This window comes from Huiozyma naganishii, chromosome 3 (genome assembly GCF_000348985.1).
Source record: "Huiozyma naganishii CBS 8797 chromosome 3, complete genome".
Lineage (NCBI taxonomy): Eukaryota > Fungi > Ascomycota > Saccharomycetes > Saccharomycetales > Saccharomycetaceae > Huiozyma > Huiozyma naganishii.
In genome coordinates this window covers 645,540-663,957 of record NC_035924.1, presented here as the reverse complement: position 1 = coordinate 663,957, position 18,418 = coordinate 645,540, and the positions used below count along the sequence as shown (strand labels likewise).

General features: G+C 44.4%; 7 protein-coding genes across 7 annotated transcripts; 4 read left to right on the top strand and 3 right to left on the bottom strand.

Moving 5' to 3' along the window:
* Positions 1–78: 78 nt before the first annotated feature.
* MAP2 (methionine aminopeptidase) lies at positions 79–1,341 on the top strand (the record flags this gene model as incomplete). The annotated part of the gene is made up of 1 exon (XM_022607055.1): positions 79–1,341. One exon carries the CDS (start codon positions 79–81, stop codon positions 1,339–1,341), a length of 1,263 nt encoding a protein of 420 aa, XP_022463689.1.
* A 377-nt stretch (positions 1,342–1,718) lies between these two features.
* On the top strand, positions 1,719–2,426 carry KNAG0C03350 (uncharacterized protein; the record flags this gene model as incomplete). The annotated part of the gene is made up of 1 exon (XM_022607054.1): positions 1,719–2,426. One exon carries the CDS (start codon positions 1,719–1,721, stop codon positions 2,424–2,426), a length of 708 nt encoding a protein of 235 aa, XP_022463688.1.
* A 2,854-nt stretch (positions 2,427–5,280) lies between these two features.
* Positions 5,281–6,792, bottom strand: GLO3 (ADP-ribosylation factor GTPase-activating protein; the record flags this gene model as incomplete). The annotated part of the gene is made up of 1 exon (XM_022607053.1): positions 5,281–6,792. The coding sequence occupies one exon, from the start codon at positions 6,790–6,792 to the stop codon at positions 5,281–5,283; it is 1,512 nt and encodes a 503-aa protein (XP_022463687.1).
* Positions 6,793–7,311: 519 nt separating this feature from the next.
* On the top strand, positions 7,312–9,612 carry YME1 (i-AAA protease YME1; the record flags this gene model as incomplete). Its single annotated transcript, XM_022607051.1, has 1 exon — positions 7,312–9,612. The coding sequence occupies one exon, from the start codon at positions 7,312–7,314 to the stop codon at positions 9,610–9,612; it is 2,301 nt and encodes a 766-aa protein (XP_022463686.1).
* A 206-nt stretch (positions 9,613–9,818) lies between these two features.
* CCL1 (TFIIH complex kinase subunit CCL1) lies at positions 9,819–11,147 on the bottom strand (the record flags this gene model as incomplete). The annotated part of the gene is made up of 1 exon (XM_022607050.1): positions 9,819–11,147. The coding sequence occupies one exon, from the start codon at positions 11,145–11,147 to the stop codon at positions 9,819–9,821; it is 1,329 nt and encodes a 442-aa protein (XP_022463685.1).
* A 1,386-nt stretch (positions 11,148–12,533) lies between these two features.
* Positions 12,534–16,271, top strand: ATH1 (alpha,alpha-trehalase ATH1; the record flags this gene model as incomplete). The annotated part of the gene is made up of 1 exon (XM_022607049.1): positions 12,534–16,271. One exon carries the CDS (start codon positions 12,534–12,536, stop codon positions 16,269–16,271), a length of 3,738 nt encoding a protein of 1,245 aa, XP_022463684.1.
* A 1,034-nt stretch (positions 16,272–17,305) lies between these two features.
* Positions 17,306–17,701, bottom strand: RPL32 (60S ribosomal protein eL32; the record flags this gene model as incomplete). Its single annotated transcript, XM_022607048.1, has 1 exon — positions 17,306–17,701. The coding sequence occupies one exon, from the start codon at positions 17,699–17,701 to the stop codon at positions 17,306–17,308; it is 396 nt and encodes a 131-aa protein (XP_022463683.1).
* Between the last annotated feature and the right edge of the window lie 717 nt (positions 17,702–18,418).

Sequence of the window (18,418 nt, the reverse complement as noted above, 5' to 3'; positions counted from 1 at the left end):
TCGGTGTTACACTCGATGTGTCCCTTTCGTAGGAGATGTCTTGGTATCGACAAGTATCATCCAGGGGAGTAACGATAAATGAGTGATACTGCTGAAGTTTCTGTCCCGGAAGTGGCCGCCGTTCCGGAGGAGAAGGGTCCAATTGACACCGGAGCCGTTGTGGGAGGTAATGCTGCCCCAGATGCGCAAGCTGGCAGCGGGAAGAAGAGCAAGAACAAGAAGAAGAAAAAGAAGAATCCGATCAAGAAGATAGAGACGTATTACCCTGAGGGCGTGTACCCAGAGGGTGAATGGATGGATTACGACAACGATTTCAACTTGGCGCGTACTACGGATGAGGAGAAACGGTACTTGCAGAGGGATGCGGAGCGGACGGACCACTGGAATGAGGTGCGGAAGGGTGCTGAGATCCACAAGCGGGTGCGGAGGAACGTGCAGAACAAGTTGAAGCCCGGGATGCTTCTTTCAGACATTGCTGATATCATTGAGAACGCGACGAGGAAGTACACTGGCGCGGAGGACTTGAAGCAGATGGACGACCCGAAGAGCCAGGGGATTGGGTTCCCTACAGGTCTCTCGCTGAACCACGTGGCAGCGCATTTCACCCCTAACAGCGGGGACAAGACCGTGCTAAAGTACGAGGACGTCATGAAGGTGGACTTCGGTGTGCAAGTCAACGGTAACATAATTGACTCCGCGTGGACAGTCGCGTTCGACCCACAGTACGACAACTTGCTTGCCGCCGTGAAGGACGCGACGTACACGGGGATCAAAGAAGCTGGGATCGACGTCAGGCTTACCGATATCGGGGAGGCCATTCAGGAGGTGATGGAGTCGTACGAGGTTGAGATCAACGGCGAGACGTTCCAGGTCAAACCTTGCAGAAACCTATGCGGACACAACATTGCACCTTACAGAATCCACGGCGGGAAGTCCGTCCCCATCGTGAAGAACGGCGACAACACCAAGATGGAGGAGGGTGAGCACTTCGCCATCGAGACCTTCGGCACCACGGGGAGAGGGTACGTCGTGCAAGAGGGCGAATGTTCGCACTACGCGAGAAACGCGGACACTCACACATCGCCCTCGCTAACGAGCGCCAAGAAACTACTGAAAACGATCGACGATAACTTCGGTACTTTGCCCTTCTGCCGTAGATACCTAGACCGCTTGGGTGAGGAGAAGTACCTATTCGCATTGAACTCGCTCGTCAAACAGGGCGCCGTACAGGACTACCCACCGCTCGTCGACGTCCGCGGCTCCTACACTGCTCAATTCGAGCACACAATCTTGCTGCATCCACACAAGAAGGAGATCGTCTCCAGAGGTGACGACTACTGAGGTTCTACTGCGAAACCTTTTTTCCCTCAAAAACACTTGTTTCGCCGGGGGTTTTTTCCCTGATATACATTTCTACATCAATGCCTGTTGTTGCAGCCTCCAACGACCATCATCACAGACATCAACACCCCTCAAGACAAGCTGAACAGCATCGCTGTCGCCGTCAAAGTTGAGCGATTCTTCGGGAAAAACGAGAGAGAAAAAATTTATAAAAAAAACAACGACAAATATATAAAACACAACACACACACAACCTGTAAAGAGCACTTGTTTGGAGGGATACGTGTAGAGAGGGCTGTTCAGGATCACCTTTGCTGCACCGTTTTGAGAAGAAGGAAGAACCCATTCAGCAAGCAAAACCGCACACTACTGCACTAATGTCCCAAGTAGATATCACCCCAGATGTTTTGGAGTACAAACCTCCTCTGACGGAGCAATCCACCGAGTACGTCACCATATCCAATGGATCTGACGAAGCCATTGCATTTAAAGTGAAGACGACAGCGCCGAAGTTCTACTGTGTGAGACCCAACGCGGCGGTCGTGGCTGCAGGTGAAACGGTACAGGTGCAAGTGATCTTTTTGGGCCTGCCCGAGTCCCCCGCAAAGGACGCCAAGTGTCGTGACAAGTTCTTGGTGATTACGCTTCCCGCGCCGTACGATTTGGGCGAGAAGGCTGTCGCTGAGGCATGGTCTGATCTGGAGACTGAGTTCGGGAAGCAGGCCGTGTCGAAGAAGATTAAAGTGAAGTACGGCCATGTTGCTGCCCTCGTTGAAGGTATAACGGGCAAGAGTGAAACTGCTGAGGACAATAAGAAGGAGCAGAACTCACGAGACAGCCAAGTGGCTAACGCAGAAGAGGACGAGGAAGAGGAGGAGCCAAAGACTGCTGTTGAGGAGAGACAACCCCTCGCGAGAGAACAGAAGAGTCCAAAGGTCGTCAAAGAGGAGAAGACATCGGCCTCTACAGGAAATGTGCCTGAAGACAATAAAGAATCCAAGACCGTGGCCAACGCCGGATCGAATATTGTGCCAATAGCACTTGTTGTGATATTGGCCTTAGTTATTCGTTGGTACTTCTTTTAAACGGGGGGTCTGAAAGGGGAGCGGTGGAGATGGAGAAGAGACAAACAGGGCGTCTTTTTTAAGAAGTAAGAAACTTACTTTTCATTAAGAAGAATATTCTCAACAGTAGTTACCAACTATGCAGCGATTATCTTTTTGTTTTCTCTTTCTCTCTCTCTCACTTTGATATTTTGCTTTACTGTTCAGTTACTTTCTCTGTGATTGCATGTTCACGCCATCCCCTTAAGTTCAAATCTGTCCTTTTACACTTTCTGATTCTTGAATGAATCCTCAATTAGGGATTCTGTCCCACTTTCTTCTCTTTCCGTTCTTTTTTATGTACTATTATGACCTCAGTGGTTCAATTTTATCTATATACTACAGGTATACAAACTTCCCTTTAAACAGACCTCTTGCTTATTGGAACACACAATAGCTGGAACTTAACAGCAGCCTTGGAGATTGACGTACTGTCCTTTTCCATTCAATTTTATTTGAAATGATATTTTATTGATAAAAATACACACAGATATGAAGAGTTATAGATGGTTTAATTTCAGAAGTCCTTTCAGTTACACAGTCCCCTTCGAAAACGCCACTGCTCTTAATTCGGGAAAAAAGAGAGGTGGATGCCGCTCTCAAAAAGAATTAGCAAATTTAAGCTTCCAAAGCCAAACGACCCTTTGGGTTGGTGACCTTGACACCTAGAGCCTTAGCTCTGGCCAAGATGACGACTCTGTTCTTGGCAGAGACGTTGTGGGCGATCTCGGCGGCGTAGGACTTGGTGTGCATCATCAAGGTCTCTAGGTCGTTGGTGTTGGCAACCAAGAAGACCTTGTGGCCGGATGGGGACAAGAACTTGGTCTTCTTGTTGGAACCGTAACCGATGGTTGGCTCAGAGATGTTGCCTCTGAATCTTCTTCTGACAACAGAGTCAATACCCTTCTGTTTTCTCCAGCTCTCGCCGACTCTGTGGTAACGGTCAGAGTGGTGACGCTTGAACTGCTTGGTGTGCTTCTTGACAATCTTTGGGTGAGGTAGAGAGGCAGCCATCTGTAGTAAAAATTAACGGTCACGGGAGCGGTAAACCAAAAGGCTAGTTACAGCCAAGTCTTGATTTCACATCCCGGACATTAAACAATCTTGTTAGTACTCTTGCATTTATTTTGTATCCATTTATTAGGATGAGCGTAGAAGGTTGAATAGAGGTTTTCTGAAAAGCGCCACTGTATTTCCTATTTATGACGCCGTACCTGCAAATTTTAACGGTCAAGTAAAACAATGATTTCCAACATAAACTGAAACGGTTTCCACGAGGAACAGCAACCTGGATAAATGCCTAATCAATGTTTCACCACCATCTCCAAACACTGGGAAAGACGCCAAAAATTAACGGTATTTACCGTCTGTTTCGTAACAACAACCATGACACAACCTTCTATAACACTGTTAACGGTACATACTTTGATCTGTGGTTTCGCTTAAACGGAACTAACTAATCACCAATTACATTAACTATTCAATAGCTAAGTATATACTACTTGGTGTGAATCCAAAGGTGAGGTTTCCCTCCTGTCCGTCTTCCCTGGAAGGAAAAGACTCCTCCCCAACCCAGCGGGATGTCCTGCCTAGAAGAAATTCCCAGGCTGGAAATTGCAGTCTCCAGGCAGAAAGAGACCGGCCCGGACCGTCCCGCTCCCGCTCCTCCTCCAGGCCCATAAAGTTTTTCGTGCCGGACTGGCACAAAATATCCTAAACAGGAAGTGATAATTCCACTCCAATTATTTATTTTCAGAAACATTTCGAAAAAAACTGAAAAAGTGACTGTTCAATCGAAAGAAGGTGGGGAATTGCACTATGGACGTGGCACACAGCCAAGCGTCTTTGTGCACCATTGCATGTGTTAGAACGAGTCAAACTTTCAAATAGAAAAGGCTATCAAAATGTTGTAGATGTGCCTTGCAAAATAATGCTTGGATTTCTTGTATTAGGTTGCATACGCTTTCGGGATGGGTGTTTGGGTGTGTTTGGACAGTCATTACGATATTTCGAATATTCTGATCGGAACAGCTCTACAGAAGAAGGGGAGAAACACTAGTAAGCTTTCTTATACAATTACATACCATGGCCACGCCTACAGGCCATGCTGCGCCGGACGTTATTTCCTCGCTCCCTTCCTTTCTAGCCGCTTTGACTAAATTGCCCGATTTTAAGAAAATTGCTGAAATATAAAAATCGGGAATTATAAGCGGAAATTTAAAGGAGGCCCATTGATGTGCAGAGAATTTCTTCGAGCTGGCGTGTACAACCAATTGATTGTCCGGTTCAAGTACACACTTCTTAGGAAACAACCGACAATGGGCACCGGTGACACCTGCAATGATTCGCAGTACAACCATATGGCCTACCCGGGCATGGTAAATCCGGTATGCTACATTTTCGGTATGAGGTCAGAAGAGTACAACCGTAGGTTACGAGAGAGTGTACTGTCAAGCGGGCACTGTCTCTACTCTTCATCCAACAAGAGGCAATTACAGGACAATGACGATCATTGTAACAAGAAGAGGAAGATGTAAACTAAAATATACCCATCTCTTCGGGGGACACGACCTTCCCCCTCATTCATCTACTGTGCTCCTCTCTCCGCCTAGCTCTCTTTAAGCCCACCTGGGCATCTTAAGCTAATATTCATCATGGGTTTGTTTATATGGAAAAAATGTGTAACCGCTCAGTACGTACGTTCAATGTACTTCCAGTCTGCCTTCTATAATCGTTTCTTACTTTTATTATTTCCTCTCTTTGAATTGTACGTGACTAAAATAAAGGACGAATACATACATACAGCTGAACTTCCCCGCATGATGGTCTCTTTGTTTTAACCTCTCATGTAGTCTCTTAGGTAGTTCCCCAATCGTTGGGCACCTTGTTCCACAGCGTCTTTCAATATTTGAATCTCGTCATCAGCGTTGATATTGAAATCAACAAAATTGCCCCCGCTGTTCCCGCCCGCGTAACTCTGACTGTTCATCCCAGCACCACCCATCTCGCCTTCTTCCCCCGTCTGCTCCTCGCCAAAGTAGGACGCAGACGATATGGATGTAGCGTTGTCGAAGGTCTTCAACTTGTTGCGCGCTTCGCGAGAAGCCTCCTCGTCGTATGAGCCACGGCCAAACAGTTGGTCCGAGGAAATGGCCTTCTGGCCACCGTATTTGGCGGCGATCTTGCCGCTGTACTTGGGCCCCGCGGCTGCTCTTTGAGTCTCCTTCTGCTTCTTTGCAAGGTCGTTCGCATCGTTCGCGGTCATACCGAATCCTAATTTGGCAAATTTTGGTTTAAGGTCCTCTGCGGCTGCTGTCGGTTGCGAGTAGTCGTTGTCACCGAAGGTGTCCTTGAATTCGTCCTCGTCATCGGAGGCAAAGTTTTGCTCCTCCTGGTAGATGGAACTCTTTGGCGGTGGCTTATTGTTAACCGGTATGTTGTTGTAACGTTTTGTGGACAAATCGTTCTTCTCCTCCTCGGCTTCCCTTTCAAATTGGTCGAAAAGGTCCTCCGCGTTTGATTTATCAACTTTCTTGGCGGAGAGTCTCGTTGGCTTTCTAGAGGACGATAGGATAGAATGTTTCTTCTCACCTGTGGTACCAGCACGCGCACCCAACGACGATGCTTTCTTCCTCCCACCGGACAGAATGCTCGATGATCTTGTTGCACCTGCACCTGCACCTGCACCTGCAGCAGTAGTACGCACTTTGGTTGGTGGAGTCTTAGTTTTCGAAACTGTGTCATCAGCAGCGGAATTGGCAAGTGGGGAAGGAGAACTTGAAGAGGTGGATGGACCCGCAGCACCGGGTGTGTTCTGCTTTGGTTTCTGCCAATTGGAGAAGAAATCGTCGACGCTGTTGTTTGCGGAGGTCTCCGGAGTGACGTCCACCTCAAGGTTCTCGTCAAGATCCTCGAGTACGAGATCCCCCGGATGCAACTCCATATCTTTCTTCACTTTCTTGTCCAGATGTTCCTTGTACCGTTTGGCCACGGAACTCGTATACTTCACCTGTGCGTTGACGTTCGACGTGTTCAAGAACTGTTTCCCGTTGTTCTTCAAAAAGTATTCCTTCGCCCTGTTGTTCCCACCATGCTTGAATCTCCTCAGGTTGTTGACGGTCCACTTATCCAAAGTGGACGACTTGACAAACGTGATATGGACACCCAGATTCCTGTGCACCGCAGAACACTGGATACAGAGCATCACCCCGAACGGCACAGACGTCCACGTCGGGTTCTTGTTACCACAGTCAAAACACACCCTGTTCTCCAGCTTCCCAGCCAGTTTCTGGAACACCTGCTGTCTAACTTCATCAGACACGTAAACCTCACCGTCGTCACTGCTCATTGTGGGGGGAAGACGAAACTAGCCTCAAAAAAGAAAGAAAAAGCGAGTACAAAGACTAAGACTCAAGTAACTACCCTCCAGAGTCTACCAGAGCCCACAGTACTGACCCAAACAGAACCTCTACCTCTTCGAAGAGATCAACTGCAACGTGTTGCGCAGTCAAAAATTCAGAAATTTTACAAAAAAAAAAAAAATACTGTGTTTTGTTTACTCCTCGCCGTGGAATGTGATATTCCCCGTTTCGGAAATTTTGTCTCAAATTCTGAAATTCTCGGTATTTTGAATATATTTATTGAAATGTAACGAACACTGAGTATGAAGTGTTCGCCACTTTGCCATGGGTGGGGGAGACTGTTGAGCACAGTGCTGGTGGCGTATCATCAAGGGTGTTGCGCGCAGAACTGTTTGTGTGAGTGAAAGAGGCGGGAGGGTTGCCCGATGGAGATAAAGAAGGGAATTAAGGAAGTAGGTGGGAGTATAAGTGCATGAGATAGAGGTGTCGTATTTACTGTTGATTTCATGATGAATGTGCCTCATATATTGGTCAATACGTCTGGTGTGCAAGCCGGTGTGCTGTGGAGGTGGAGTGGGCTTGCGATGAGAGGTGCGAAGTGTTGGGGGAAGGGTGTTCCAATGGTCGGGTCAAGAGCGCGTGGTGTGTCGCCACAGGTGTGGAGATATCGCAGTTTCAGTACATCGCCGCTGATAGGAGACAAAAAACAGAAGAAAGCGGATGTTTATCCGGAGGACTCTGTCGCTGATGCGAAGGATGGGTCGTTGCAGAATGATCAAAAGGGGTCCGCAGGCGCCACAGGCTCAGTCGAATCTCCAAAGAAGGCTAAGCTTGGTGCTGGTGTAGAACCGGTCAACCACGCGCTGCTCGCGACGAGGGAACAGGATGCTAATAGGAATATCACCAGCCCTGAAGCGCAGGCTACGTTTTACAGGCTGCTGCTCAGGGCTAACTACCCACAGTACGTCGTCTCCAGATTCGAGACGCCAGGGATTGCCTCCTCTCCGGAGTGTATGGAACTGTACATGGAGGCACTGCAGAGAACGGGGAGACACGCGGAGGCAGACGCAGTGAGGCAACGATTACTTACGGCAAGTTCTGCCGGTGCAGTCAACCCGTCGCTGGCGTCTTCGGATACAGCGTCCAATAGCTACCCGTCCAATAACTTCCCGTCGATGTACTCCCCATTCTACGGCTCCAGGAAGGAACCGCTACATGTCGTCGTCTCTGAGTCCACCGCAAGCGTAGTCTCGAGATGGATCAAGTGGCTCGTCGTGCTTGGACTACTAACTTACGGTGTGTCTGAAACTTTCAAGTACATCAGTGAAAATACTACACTTTTGAAAAACTCTGAAGTTGCCGATAAGTCGGTAGACGTTGCAAAGACAAACGTGAAATTTGATGACGTCAAGGGCTGTGACGAAGCGCGCGCGGAACTGGAGGAAATTGTCGATTTCTTGAAGGACCCAACAAAGTACGAGTCCCTGGGCGGGAAACTGCCCAAGGGTGTGCTGCTGACAGGTCCGCCAGGTACAGGTAAGACACTGCTCGCGAGGGCGACCGCGGGGGAGGCCGGCGTGGACTTCTTCTTTATGTCCGGTTCCGAGTTCGACGAAGTGTACGTTGGTGTCGGTGCGAAACGTATCCGGGAACTGTTTGCCCAGGCCAGGGCTCGCGCACCAGCTATTATATTCATCGATGAGCTAGACGCCATTGGTGGTAAGAGGAATCCGAAGGACCAAGCGTACGCAAAGCAAACACTGAACCAGCTGTTGGTCGAGTTGGACGGGTTTTCTCAAACTTCGGGTATTATTATTATCGGTGCCACCAATTTCCCAGAATCATTGGACAAAGCGCTGACGAGACCAGGGAGGTTCGATAAAATAGTGAATGTTGATTTACCAGACGTGAGGGGCCGTGCTGATATTCTGAGATTGCACATGAAGAAAATCACAATGGCGACAGATGTTGAACCAACGATTATCGCACGGGGTACCCCAGGACTGTCAGGTGCCGAGTTGGCGAACTTGGTGAACCAGGCCGCAGTGTATGCATGTCAGAAGAACGCAATCGCGGTAGACATGTCTCACTTCGAATGGGCTAAGGATAAGATCTTGATGGGCGCCGAGAGGAAAACCATGGTCCTTACGGACGCGGCAAGGAAAGCGACAGCTTACCACGAGGCAGGACATGCAATTATGGCTCTGTACACCATGGGGGCCACACCGTTGTACAAAGCCACCATTTTACCCAGAGGCAGAGCCCTCGGTATCACATTCCAACTCCCTGAGATGGATAAAGTTGACATCACGAAAAAGGAATGCGCAGCGCGTCTTGACGTGTGCATGGGTGGTAAGATAGCAGAGGAACTGATCTACGGGAAGGATAACACCACCAGTGGCTGCGGTTCCGATTTGCAAAGTGCTACAAACACTGCAAGAGCGATGGTCACAGAATACGGTATGAGTGACGACGTTGGCCCCGTCAATTTGGCGGAACACTGGGATAGTTGGTCGGGCAAGATTAGGAGTGTAGCGGATAACGAGATTATTCAACTCTTGAAGGCTTCGGAGGAAAGGACAAGACGCCTGTTGTCGAAGAAAAGTGTGGAGCTTGGCAGGCTTGCCCAAGGTTTGATAGAATACGAAACGTTGGACGCGAAAGAAATTGAGAAAGTCTGTAAGGGTGAACCCATCGACAAACTGAAAACCTCGACGAACAGGGTTGTCGACGGCCCAGATAGTGACGAACGGAAAGATATTGGAGGCAACAAACCAAAAATACCTACTCTTATAAATGTCTCGTAATTACCTGATGCATTCTTTAAGGGAATGAGGGCCTAGATATAGGAGCACATCTTCATTTTTGATTACGATGTGATGTACGTTGTTGTTCCTTTTGAAGACAATTAAATAATGACTATGTAAATAAAAGTAATTTGAGATTGCAATTAATTGACGCAAATTGACAACGCGGTTGTGCTGGGGGTTAACCTTTTTTTCCAAAAGGTAAGCTATACGTCTGTCTTTTGCTTTTTCATTGGAGAGACTTCCTCGGTCGTTTCCTTCGACTCGGATCCCACTTGCTCCTGTTCTTGTTCCTGCTTCCTCTTCAGTTTTTGAATGACAATATCAGGGTACTGACAGTAGTAATTCTTGGCGTATATCAACTTTGCATCCTGAGTGGAAACTACACTCATTGATGCGATCATTTCTTTGCAAGCCATTATCTGCTCCATCAGTTTGTCAAGCTCAATAGTGTTTTCGTCTTTTCCGTCAGGCACCTCCGCTTCTTCTTCTTCTTCTTCTTGTTTAGTTTCAGCTCCTTCTTCTTCTTTCTCCGTGTTCGGATGGTCCTCTGGCTTTCCGTTCTGTTCGGACTTCTCTCCCTCTTGTTTCACTTCTTGCTTCACTTCTTGTTTCACTTCTTGTTTCTCCTTCTGGGCATTCTCTTTTGCCGGAGTAACTATCTCTGTACCTGTTTCTTCAACTGTTTCCTCAGGTTTCCCAAATTTCATCTGTAGATATCTCGTCACCAGCAATTCGTCCTCGTCTATAAGTACAGCGAGAGTGATTTGTGGCGGGGTAAAATGGTACACGGCATCGGTTAGCAGTGCCTCCGTTATCTTTCTCCTACACTTGTCATACATCTTCCCCATATATTTCAGATCGACCTTTCCGTATAACATTTGTTGGATATCCAAGAAAAACCCATGCAAGGGTTTGTACGGGTGATGGTTCAAAAGAGTAAACTTCAAGCTCTCCAGAAGTTTAAACTCGTATTTTAATATTTCATCCTTCGTTGATTTGGCCTTTTTGGCAAAGGAATCAACACCTATGAAATAGTTCTCCGCTTTACACGCCAGAAAAATGGTGGTATGCACTAATTCTTTGGGGTCATACTTCATTACTGATTCTTCCAGATAAAATCTTCTGAAGAATGTTATAGAGGTAGCAATTACTTCAGTTGGTAGGTTTAAATGTTTGCCTATAACTTGAACTTTTTTTGTGTAAAAATTAACCAGTTTTAACTCCTCTTCCATAGTCAAGGGAACTGCCTTCGATTTCAAAGTCTGCAATTCACTCTGAGATATGTTGTCGCCTTGCTCATCAATAAATTTTTGCAGTTTCGCCTGGATAAGTTTCACTGCCTTTAAATTTGTTTCTATCCTCTTCTCCCGTAGGTGTCCTACAGTATACGACCAATGGCGATATTGTGATGAGTGCCTGTATAAATCATCATCGGTTACTCTTTTGTAATCATCTGGTAAGTGTTTCGAGACAAGGCTCTTTATGCTGTCGTTAAGCAGAGCAGCACTTGGACTAGTAGACTTGCTCGCCATTATATAAACTAAAGATGGGTTCTCGGACAAACGCAATGTACTGTCGCTAACCGGAATGGCTACAGAGTTCTTTCCCGTCATACTGTATGAGTTTCAAAAAGTCGAGGAATTATGTGAGCGAATAAAATATTTACCCGAATATATTTTGACTAAAACAGCTGTCATCTGCCAGACATGATGGGGAGTTGATCCAGTGTTGTCACTTCTGGATTTTAGGAACGTCTAATTGTCGTGATGGTGCCAGTGAATTGGTATTCTTATCCTGTTTTTCTCCCAGTTTTTTTCCTTGTACTGGGCAAAACAACTGCAAACAATATACGATAGTTTCATCAAAGAACAAGATATCAGAAAACTTTCCCTGGTAATGCTACTACCAGAGAAGAGAATTATATCTGTCGTTATGCTAGTAAATTACGAAATACGGGCCCAAATTGAAAGTCCTGTAAGAACAGTACGAAACTGGGTATAAAGCAATATGCAAAGCCATTAATTAACAGCAACATACTCCTTCAACAATAATTCGACGCTACCAAGTGTTACAGTACTCGATATCAAGACTACGGGAATATTAGACACTCTTTCCCAGCCCTCTCCCTCCCTCCCCCTCCCTCTCTTCTACACTACCCGTTATCAACTTCACGTTCTTCACTTATTTCCTTTTTTTTTAATCCGTTTTATTTTTGTTGACGGAGAATCACTATCCGGGGTTTATAAACTCTACGTCATTTACATCTTCTCCTATATTGCACCTGTTTATCGACACAGTATCAGCTGGTTTACATCGCCTTCAGTATAACATCTGACTAATAGTACAGACATATTCGAACCAACATCCTCTCCTGTCACACCGATATACACGAAGGTAGTATATGCAAATCAAGGGGATAAAACAACATACCAAAAACGCTGTTTCATACGTTGCTCTGTCGCTACTGCACCCCGCTCGTTCATCATACACTATAACAAAGAGTGGCATCCCCCTCAGGTGACCCATTGTTGCTTAACACACACTGCATTATCAGGATCATCTGATTATACCCCACGTTCATTTCGTTGCTCATTTTGAAAGTCGAGCAATCCTTTTTTCCTCAGCATATGCCCTGAAAGGAAAAAGAACATTCGGATACAACATAAGGGTTTCAAGCTGTCTCAGTTAACAAGCATATACTGAGTGTTTCTTGCTACCTTGCTTTCTCTGCTTTTGCTTCTTTTGGACATCATCTATAATAATCATTCGATTATTTACCTTTTTTTAATTAAGGGTCCTGTTATTACTCTCGAAACCTGTCAACGTGTACATTCCCAGTTAATTCATAGTGATAGGTCGAGAATTCTTTTCTTTTTTTAGACGCTGCTCTCCCCTTTTCTTTGTAAATATATTCCATCATGGCGCAATATAAATGGAACCCTTTCAGTTGGAAATATTCTACTTTGGAAAATAAAAAAGAGTCAAACACTCAATACTTGGAACATTCAAGTGGAAGAGAAGAAAATATTCCACTTAACCCTAATACTAGCTACAAGTTAAATAAACTTCGAAGCATATCCAGTGGAGAAACTTTAAATTCAAACGATCGCTCTAACATTTCATCTAAGAGGAAACAACAAATATCAATAGGTTTTTTAGGTGTAATGTTGGCTGCTATTTTGGTTTCCATGGTTATGGTACTTGTTACTACAACAAATATGATAATGGCCTCACCCTTTTGTAAGAGGTTTCATGGTGTTACCACAACTGCTGAACCGTCAAGGGAACACATTGATTTTAGGCAAGGTGTCATCCAGCCTGCCGGTGAGACCCATGAATTGCCATACAACGCGGAGGCTAGAAGGGCGTCGAAAAAATTATATGAATTACTGAGTGATTTTGACACGGCGTTTTACGATTCGGAGAATATGATTCTAGGTACAACTTTGTTTACTGAAAACGTTTACTCCAGACAGCCTCATGTTGCCAACGGTTATATTGGGAACAGGGTCCCCAATATTGGGTTTGGTTTTGCTTATGATGCTTTGAATTTCTGGTCAAATGCCTCGGGGGCCCTTGACAATGGCTGGCCATTGAGGAATCAGAGGTTTGCCGGGTCATTTCTTTCCGATTTTTACTGTTTGGAACCCAAATTGAACTCTACAAATTTCCCAGAGCTTGACGACAAGGGGTATCCAACTGTAATATCGTCTATCCCAGAATGGTCTAATTTACAGTTTAGTTTGAATGGCTCTTGGTTTAATACTTCAAGTGTGCACAACGAAGATGTCTTAAACTACAATCAAAATGTTTCCATGAAAGACGGTATTGTGACCACAGAGATGGACTGGTATAATGGAATGGTCCACGTGAGAAGTGAAATATGGGCGCATAGGAGGATCCATCCGTTGGCCGTCATGTCGCTTGAGGTTACCTTAAACGAGGAGCACTTGCCTGATGATTTCGATCAACTTGACATTGACATCCATGACATTTTGGATCATGCTACTTCAATGAGAACCGTGCTACAAGATTTACAGGTAGATGACAAAAATTCAGCCATTTACATGATTGTTCAACCGGATAACGTCCCGGATTCCAATGCTGCAATTTACTCCACTTGTATCGTGGCTGATTCGCACAATGTCGCACAGAACAATTTTGAATTTGGAATAAATTCTAAGGAAGCTGGTAAAGTTTCCCAAATCAGTAGGAACATTTTATCCAGAGAGAACCCATCAATCACCGTCACTAAACACGTTGGAATGATGTCTACTGAGTTCAAGACTGAAGAACATTTTCTGCATTTGTCTAACTTAGACGTTGCCAGGAACATTGCACTAAACGCTAAGGGGCAATACGAAAGCCTACTATCAAGCCACAAAAGAGCATGGTATGATTTGTATAATGATGCCTTTATTGAAATTCCATCAGATGCTTTGTTGGAAATGACAGCGAGATCTTCCCTGTATCAGCTGCTTGCCAATACAAGAACATACAACGTTTCAGAGCGTGGACTACCAGTTGGTGTTGGTGGCTTGTCGTCCGATTCCTATGGTGGTATGGTCTTTTGGGATGCCGACATTTGGATGGCCCCAGCTTTGCTACCATTCTTCCCAGAAGTTTCCAAAAACATGAACAACTACAGGAACTCAACACATAAGCAAGCACAGTTGAATGCGCAGGAGGCTGGGTATCCTGGCGCAGTCTATCCATGGACATCCGGTAGATTTGCAAATTGTACGTCGACTGGGCCTTGCATTGACTATGAGTACCACATCAATGTCGATGTTGCGTTGGCATCCTTTTCAATTTATTTGAACGGAGCGGCAGGTATCGATGACGATTATTTGAGATACACAACCTGGCCAATGGTTAGGGATGCCGCGCAGTTTTTCACTTCCTTTGTGAAATATAATGCGACATTTGATCGTTATGAAACCCACAACTTAACTGACCCGGACGAGTTTGCAGATCATATCGACAATGGGGCATTTACTAATGCAGGGATAAAGACGCTTCTAAAGTGGGCGACTGACATTGGTAATCACCTTGAAGAGAAAGTAGATCCAAAATGGCCCGAGATTTCTGAAAAAATCTATATTCCTAGGTCCCCCTCAAACATCACATTGGAGTATTCTGGAATGAACAGTAGTGTGGAAATCAAACAAGCAGATGTCACATTGATGGTTTATCCTTTGGGTTATATCAATGACGAATCTATCTTAATGAATGCGATCAAAGATCTGTACTACTATTCGGAGCGACAGTCTGCTTCCGGGCCTGCAATGACATACCCCGTATTTGTTGCTGCCGCTGCAGGTTTGTTGAATCACGGGTCATCGTCGCAAAGCTATTTGTACAAATCGGTTCTGCCATATTTAAGGCAGCCATTTGCACAATTCAGTGAACAGTCAGATGACAACTTTTTGACCAACGGTTTGACACAACCGGCATTCCCATTTTTAACCGCCAATGGGGGATTTTTACAGAGTATTTTGTTTGGCTTGACAGGTATAAGGTATTCGTATGATACCGATCCTGAAACCAAGAAAATGTCGCGGGTTATGAGATTCAATCCCATCCAATTGCCATTAATGCCAGGTGGACTTGCCATTAGAAACTTCAAGTATTTGAATCAAGTTTTGGACATTATTATTGACGATAATAATGGTACAATTGTCCACAAGTCTGGGGATCAACCAATTACCATTTTGGTGCCCAATAGAGATCTGATTCATGACCGAGACATTAATGTGTATCGTCGCAACAGCTCGTACGCCAAGAGGGATTTGTTTTCCAGAGAAGAAATGCAGATTGAAAAGTCTCAACAAAAGAATGTCTCAGGAACCTACTATACCTTACATCCTAACGAGGAATTGGTTTTGCCGTTGTTTAAGCCAGGTTTGAACATTGAAAACAATGTTGCCGAAAATCAACAAATTACAAATTTAACGGCTGGTGTACCTGGGGATGTTGCATTTTCGGTATTAGATGGTAACAACTATACCCACTGGCAACCTTTGACTAAGGCCTCTGTTGGTAAGCTGTTAATTGATTTGGGTCGGAACAACGAGAAAGATCTCCGGCACGGTACTATCTTATGGGGACAGCGGCCTGCCAAGAATGTCTCGATATCTATTTTACCACACAATGAGCTGATTGAAGAGATTTTCTCCAATGTCACCTACATTTTAGAAAACTCGCAAGATAAGGATCCCAAAAAGACGATTGAGGAGCTGGTCGGAAATTATGTACATGTGAATCCGGACAATAAAGACTGTGTGTCAGACGTTTTGACCATTTTGAATTGGAAAATGGATAATGTTGATGAAGTTATCAAGCAGATGCCGGATATTGGTTTAATCCATGAAACTTTTGTCACTATTGTGGATAACCTAGAAATAGAACCGAATGAACCGTATTATGACGAACTGATTAGGAATTCGCAAATTGAATTGCTGCCAAGCAATATGACAGTTTTTGATATCGACTACTCGAAGGCCGATTTCAGTAACACTTTGAAATGTTTCAACTCTGGCAATGAACAAGACATGATAAAAGCAAGATACATTGTTGTCTCCGTGCAGGGGACCTATGATGAGGATGAAGACACAAAGGGTGCCACTATTAAAGAAGTTGCATTCGGTGTGTGACATCAGTCCAAATACGCTTCTTCTTCCACTTATCAGGATTTGGATGATTTTTTTTCCTTTGAGTCATTTTAGATGCTTAGATAGTCTGAGTAGAGGTATTCTGTACATTAAAGTTGGTTTTTCTTTTTCTGGGGACGATTCTAGCTTTTGCATTGTAGCATTTCCTTTTTTATATTTATATCTTTTAACTTATTCTCTTCATTTTAATTATTTATAGTAAAAAAATAATGTTATTTTTTGACTGTTAGAACTGTGAGGATAAATTGGGAACTCCCTTTGGGAATGAACTCATGACCCGTTACCCTATCTAATACAGTTCTGTGAACTATTATAAACCCGACATGTGAGTATACAAACTCGAGACATGCGGATGGCCCGTTATCCGGAACGTATATAAGCCGCAAGGTATCTGCACCGACATCTTTCAAGACTGTCTCTAATCCAGGACCCAACGAAGAAACCAGTCGGAAACAAGCACAACTGATATAACTACATACTTTACGTATACGGCGTAAATACACAATATCAGAGTCCTTACACACTTTACTCAATCACAACCTACTTTAGCTTTTACAAGAACTCCATGCTTAGCGCCATTTAAAAAAGGCTAAATTATAAATAATTTGATGGTTTAGAAACTAAGTACTCCACTATGAAAATAGTTGTTTGTTACAGGAGTTAATCAAACTAAGCAAATGAATTTTTTTGTCCCTATTATCACTTGTACATTTTGTATAATCTTTCACAAGTTTGTAGCTTCTAGACCGTTTATCTTCAACACTAACTTGTGATATAAGAGTGTGAAGGCGTCATTTATCCTAAGATGCTGCTTTTTCGACTCCGGACATCACTCAAATCTAGATGTAGTAGTTTTAATTATGGATGTTTATTGCGAATTAAAAAAAAATATACACATTATACTCTGTTCCTATTTTTCTTTCTTGATTGTATTACTGTTAACACGATGTTGGATTATTTTTATATGATACGAAGGAATTCCCCAAAAATGAGAGCTTTTATATAAGCATAGTTGCTTAAGCTTCCAAAGCCAAACGACCCTTTGGGTTGGTGACCTTGACACCTAGAGCCTTAGCTCTGGCCAAGATGACGACTCTGTTCTTGGCAGAGACGTTGTGGGCGATCTCGGCGGCGTAGGACTTGGTGTGCATCATCAAGGTCTCTAGGTCGTTGGTGTTGGCAACCAAGAAGACCTTGTGGCCGGATGGGGACAAGAACTTGGTCTTCTTGTTGGAACCGTAACCGATGGTTGGCTCAGAGATGTTGCCTCTGAATCTTCTTCTGACAACAGAGTCAATACCCTTCTGTTTTCTCCAGCTCTCGCCGACTCTGTGGTAACGGTCAGAGTGGTGACGCTTGAACTGCTTGGTGTGCTTCTTGACAATCTTTGGGTGAGGTAGAGAGGCAGCCATCTGTAGTAAAAATTAACGGTCACGGGAGTGGTAAACCAAAAGGCTAGTTACAGCCAAGTCTTGATTTCACATCCCGGACATTGAACAATCTTGTTAGTACTCTTGCACTTTTTTTCTTTTATTTTTATCTTGCTTGGATGCAGGGAGAAGTCGACGAATGTTTCATAACGACAATATTCTAATACGGATCCAAAACTAATTCATATAGTAACTTTTATTCCTCCTTTACCTTCATAATCTCACGCAAATATAACGTTCAGTTCGTCCGCTTTTCTCCCATGTATACCACCACAAAATACATACTTTCTAATTGTTATTCAGTTGGTGTCTGTTCAAAGATGCCCAAACCCACTTTAAGTGTCTACAAGTAAAATGGCACGCTGTTACATATAGGAACACGGCAGTTTTGGTAATCAGCTTACAGTATGTCGGGATTCCATCACTTTGGAAAAAACGCAGGACTCGGAGGAAATTTTGCGTCTGCTGAAAAATACGGATTCCAAAACAGGAAATAAATGTTTCAGAATTAAAAAAAACAAACTATTCTGAAAAATGTACGGATGTTAAATGTCGCAGTCACATTTGTCTTTACCGTTCCCCTAAAAGGGAAATACGAGGCATTGCCAGAATTTTTCAACGAAAAAAGAAAGAAAATTACGAAAACTGCAATTTTCAAAAGTAAAAAAAATCGCATCGTAAAAAACTTGGCGGAAGACT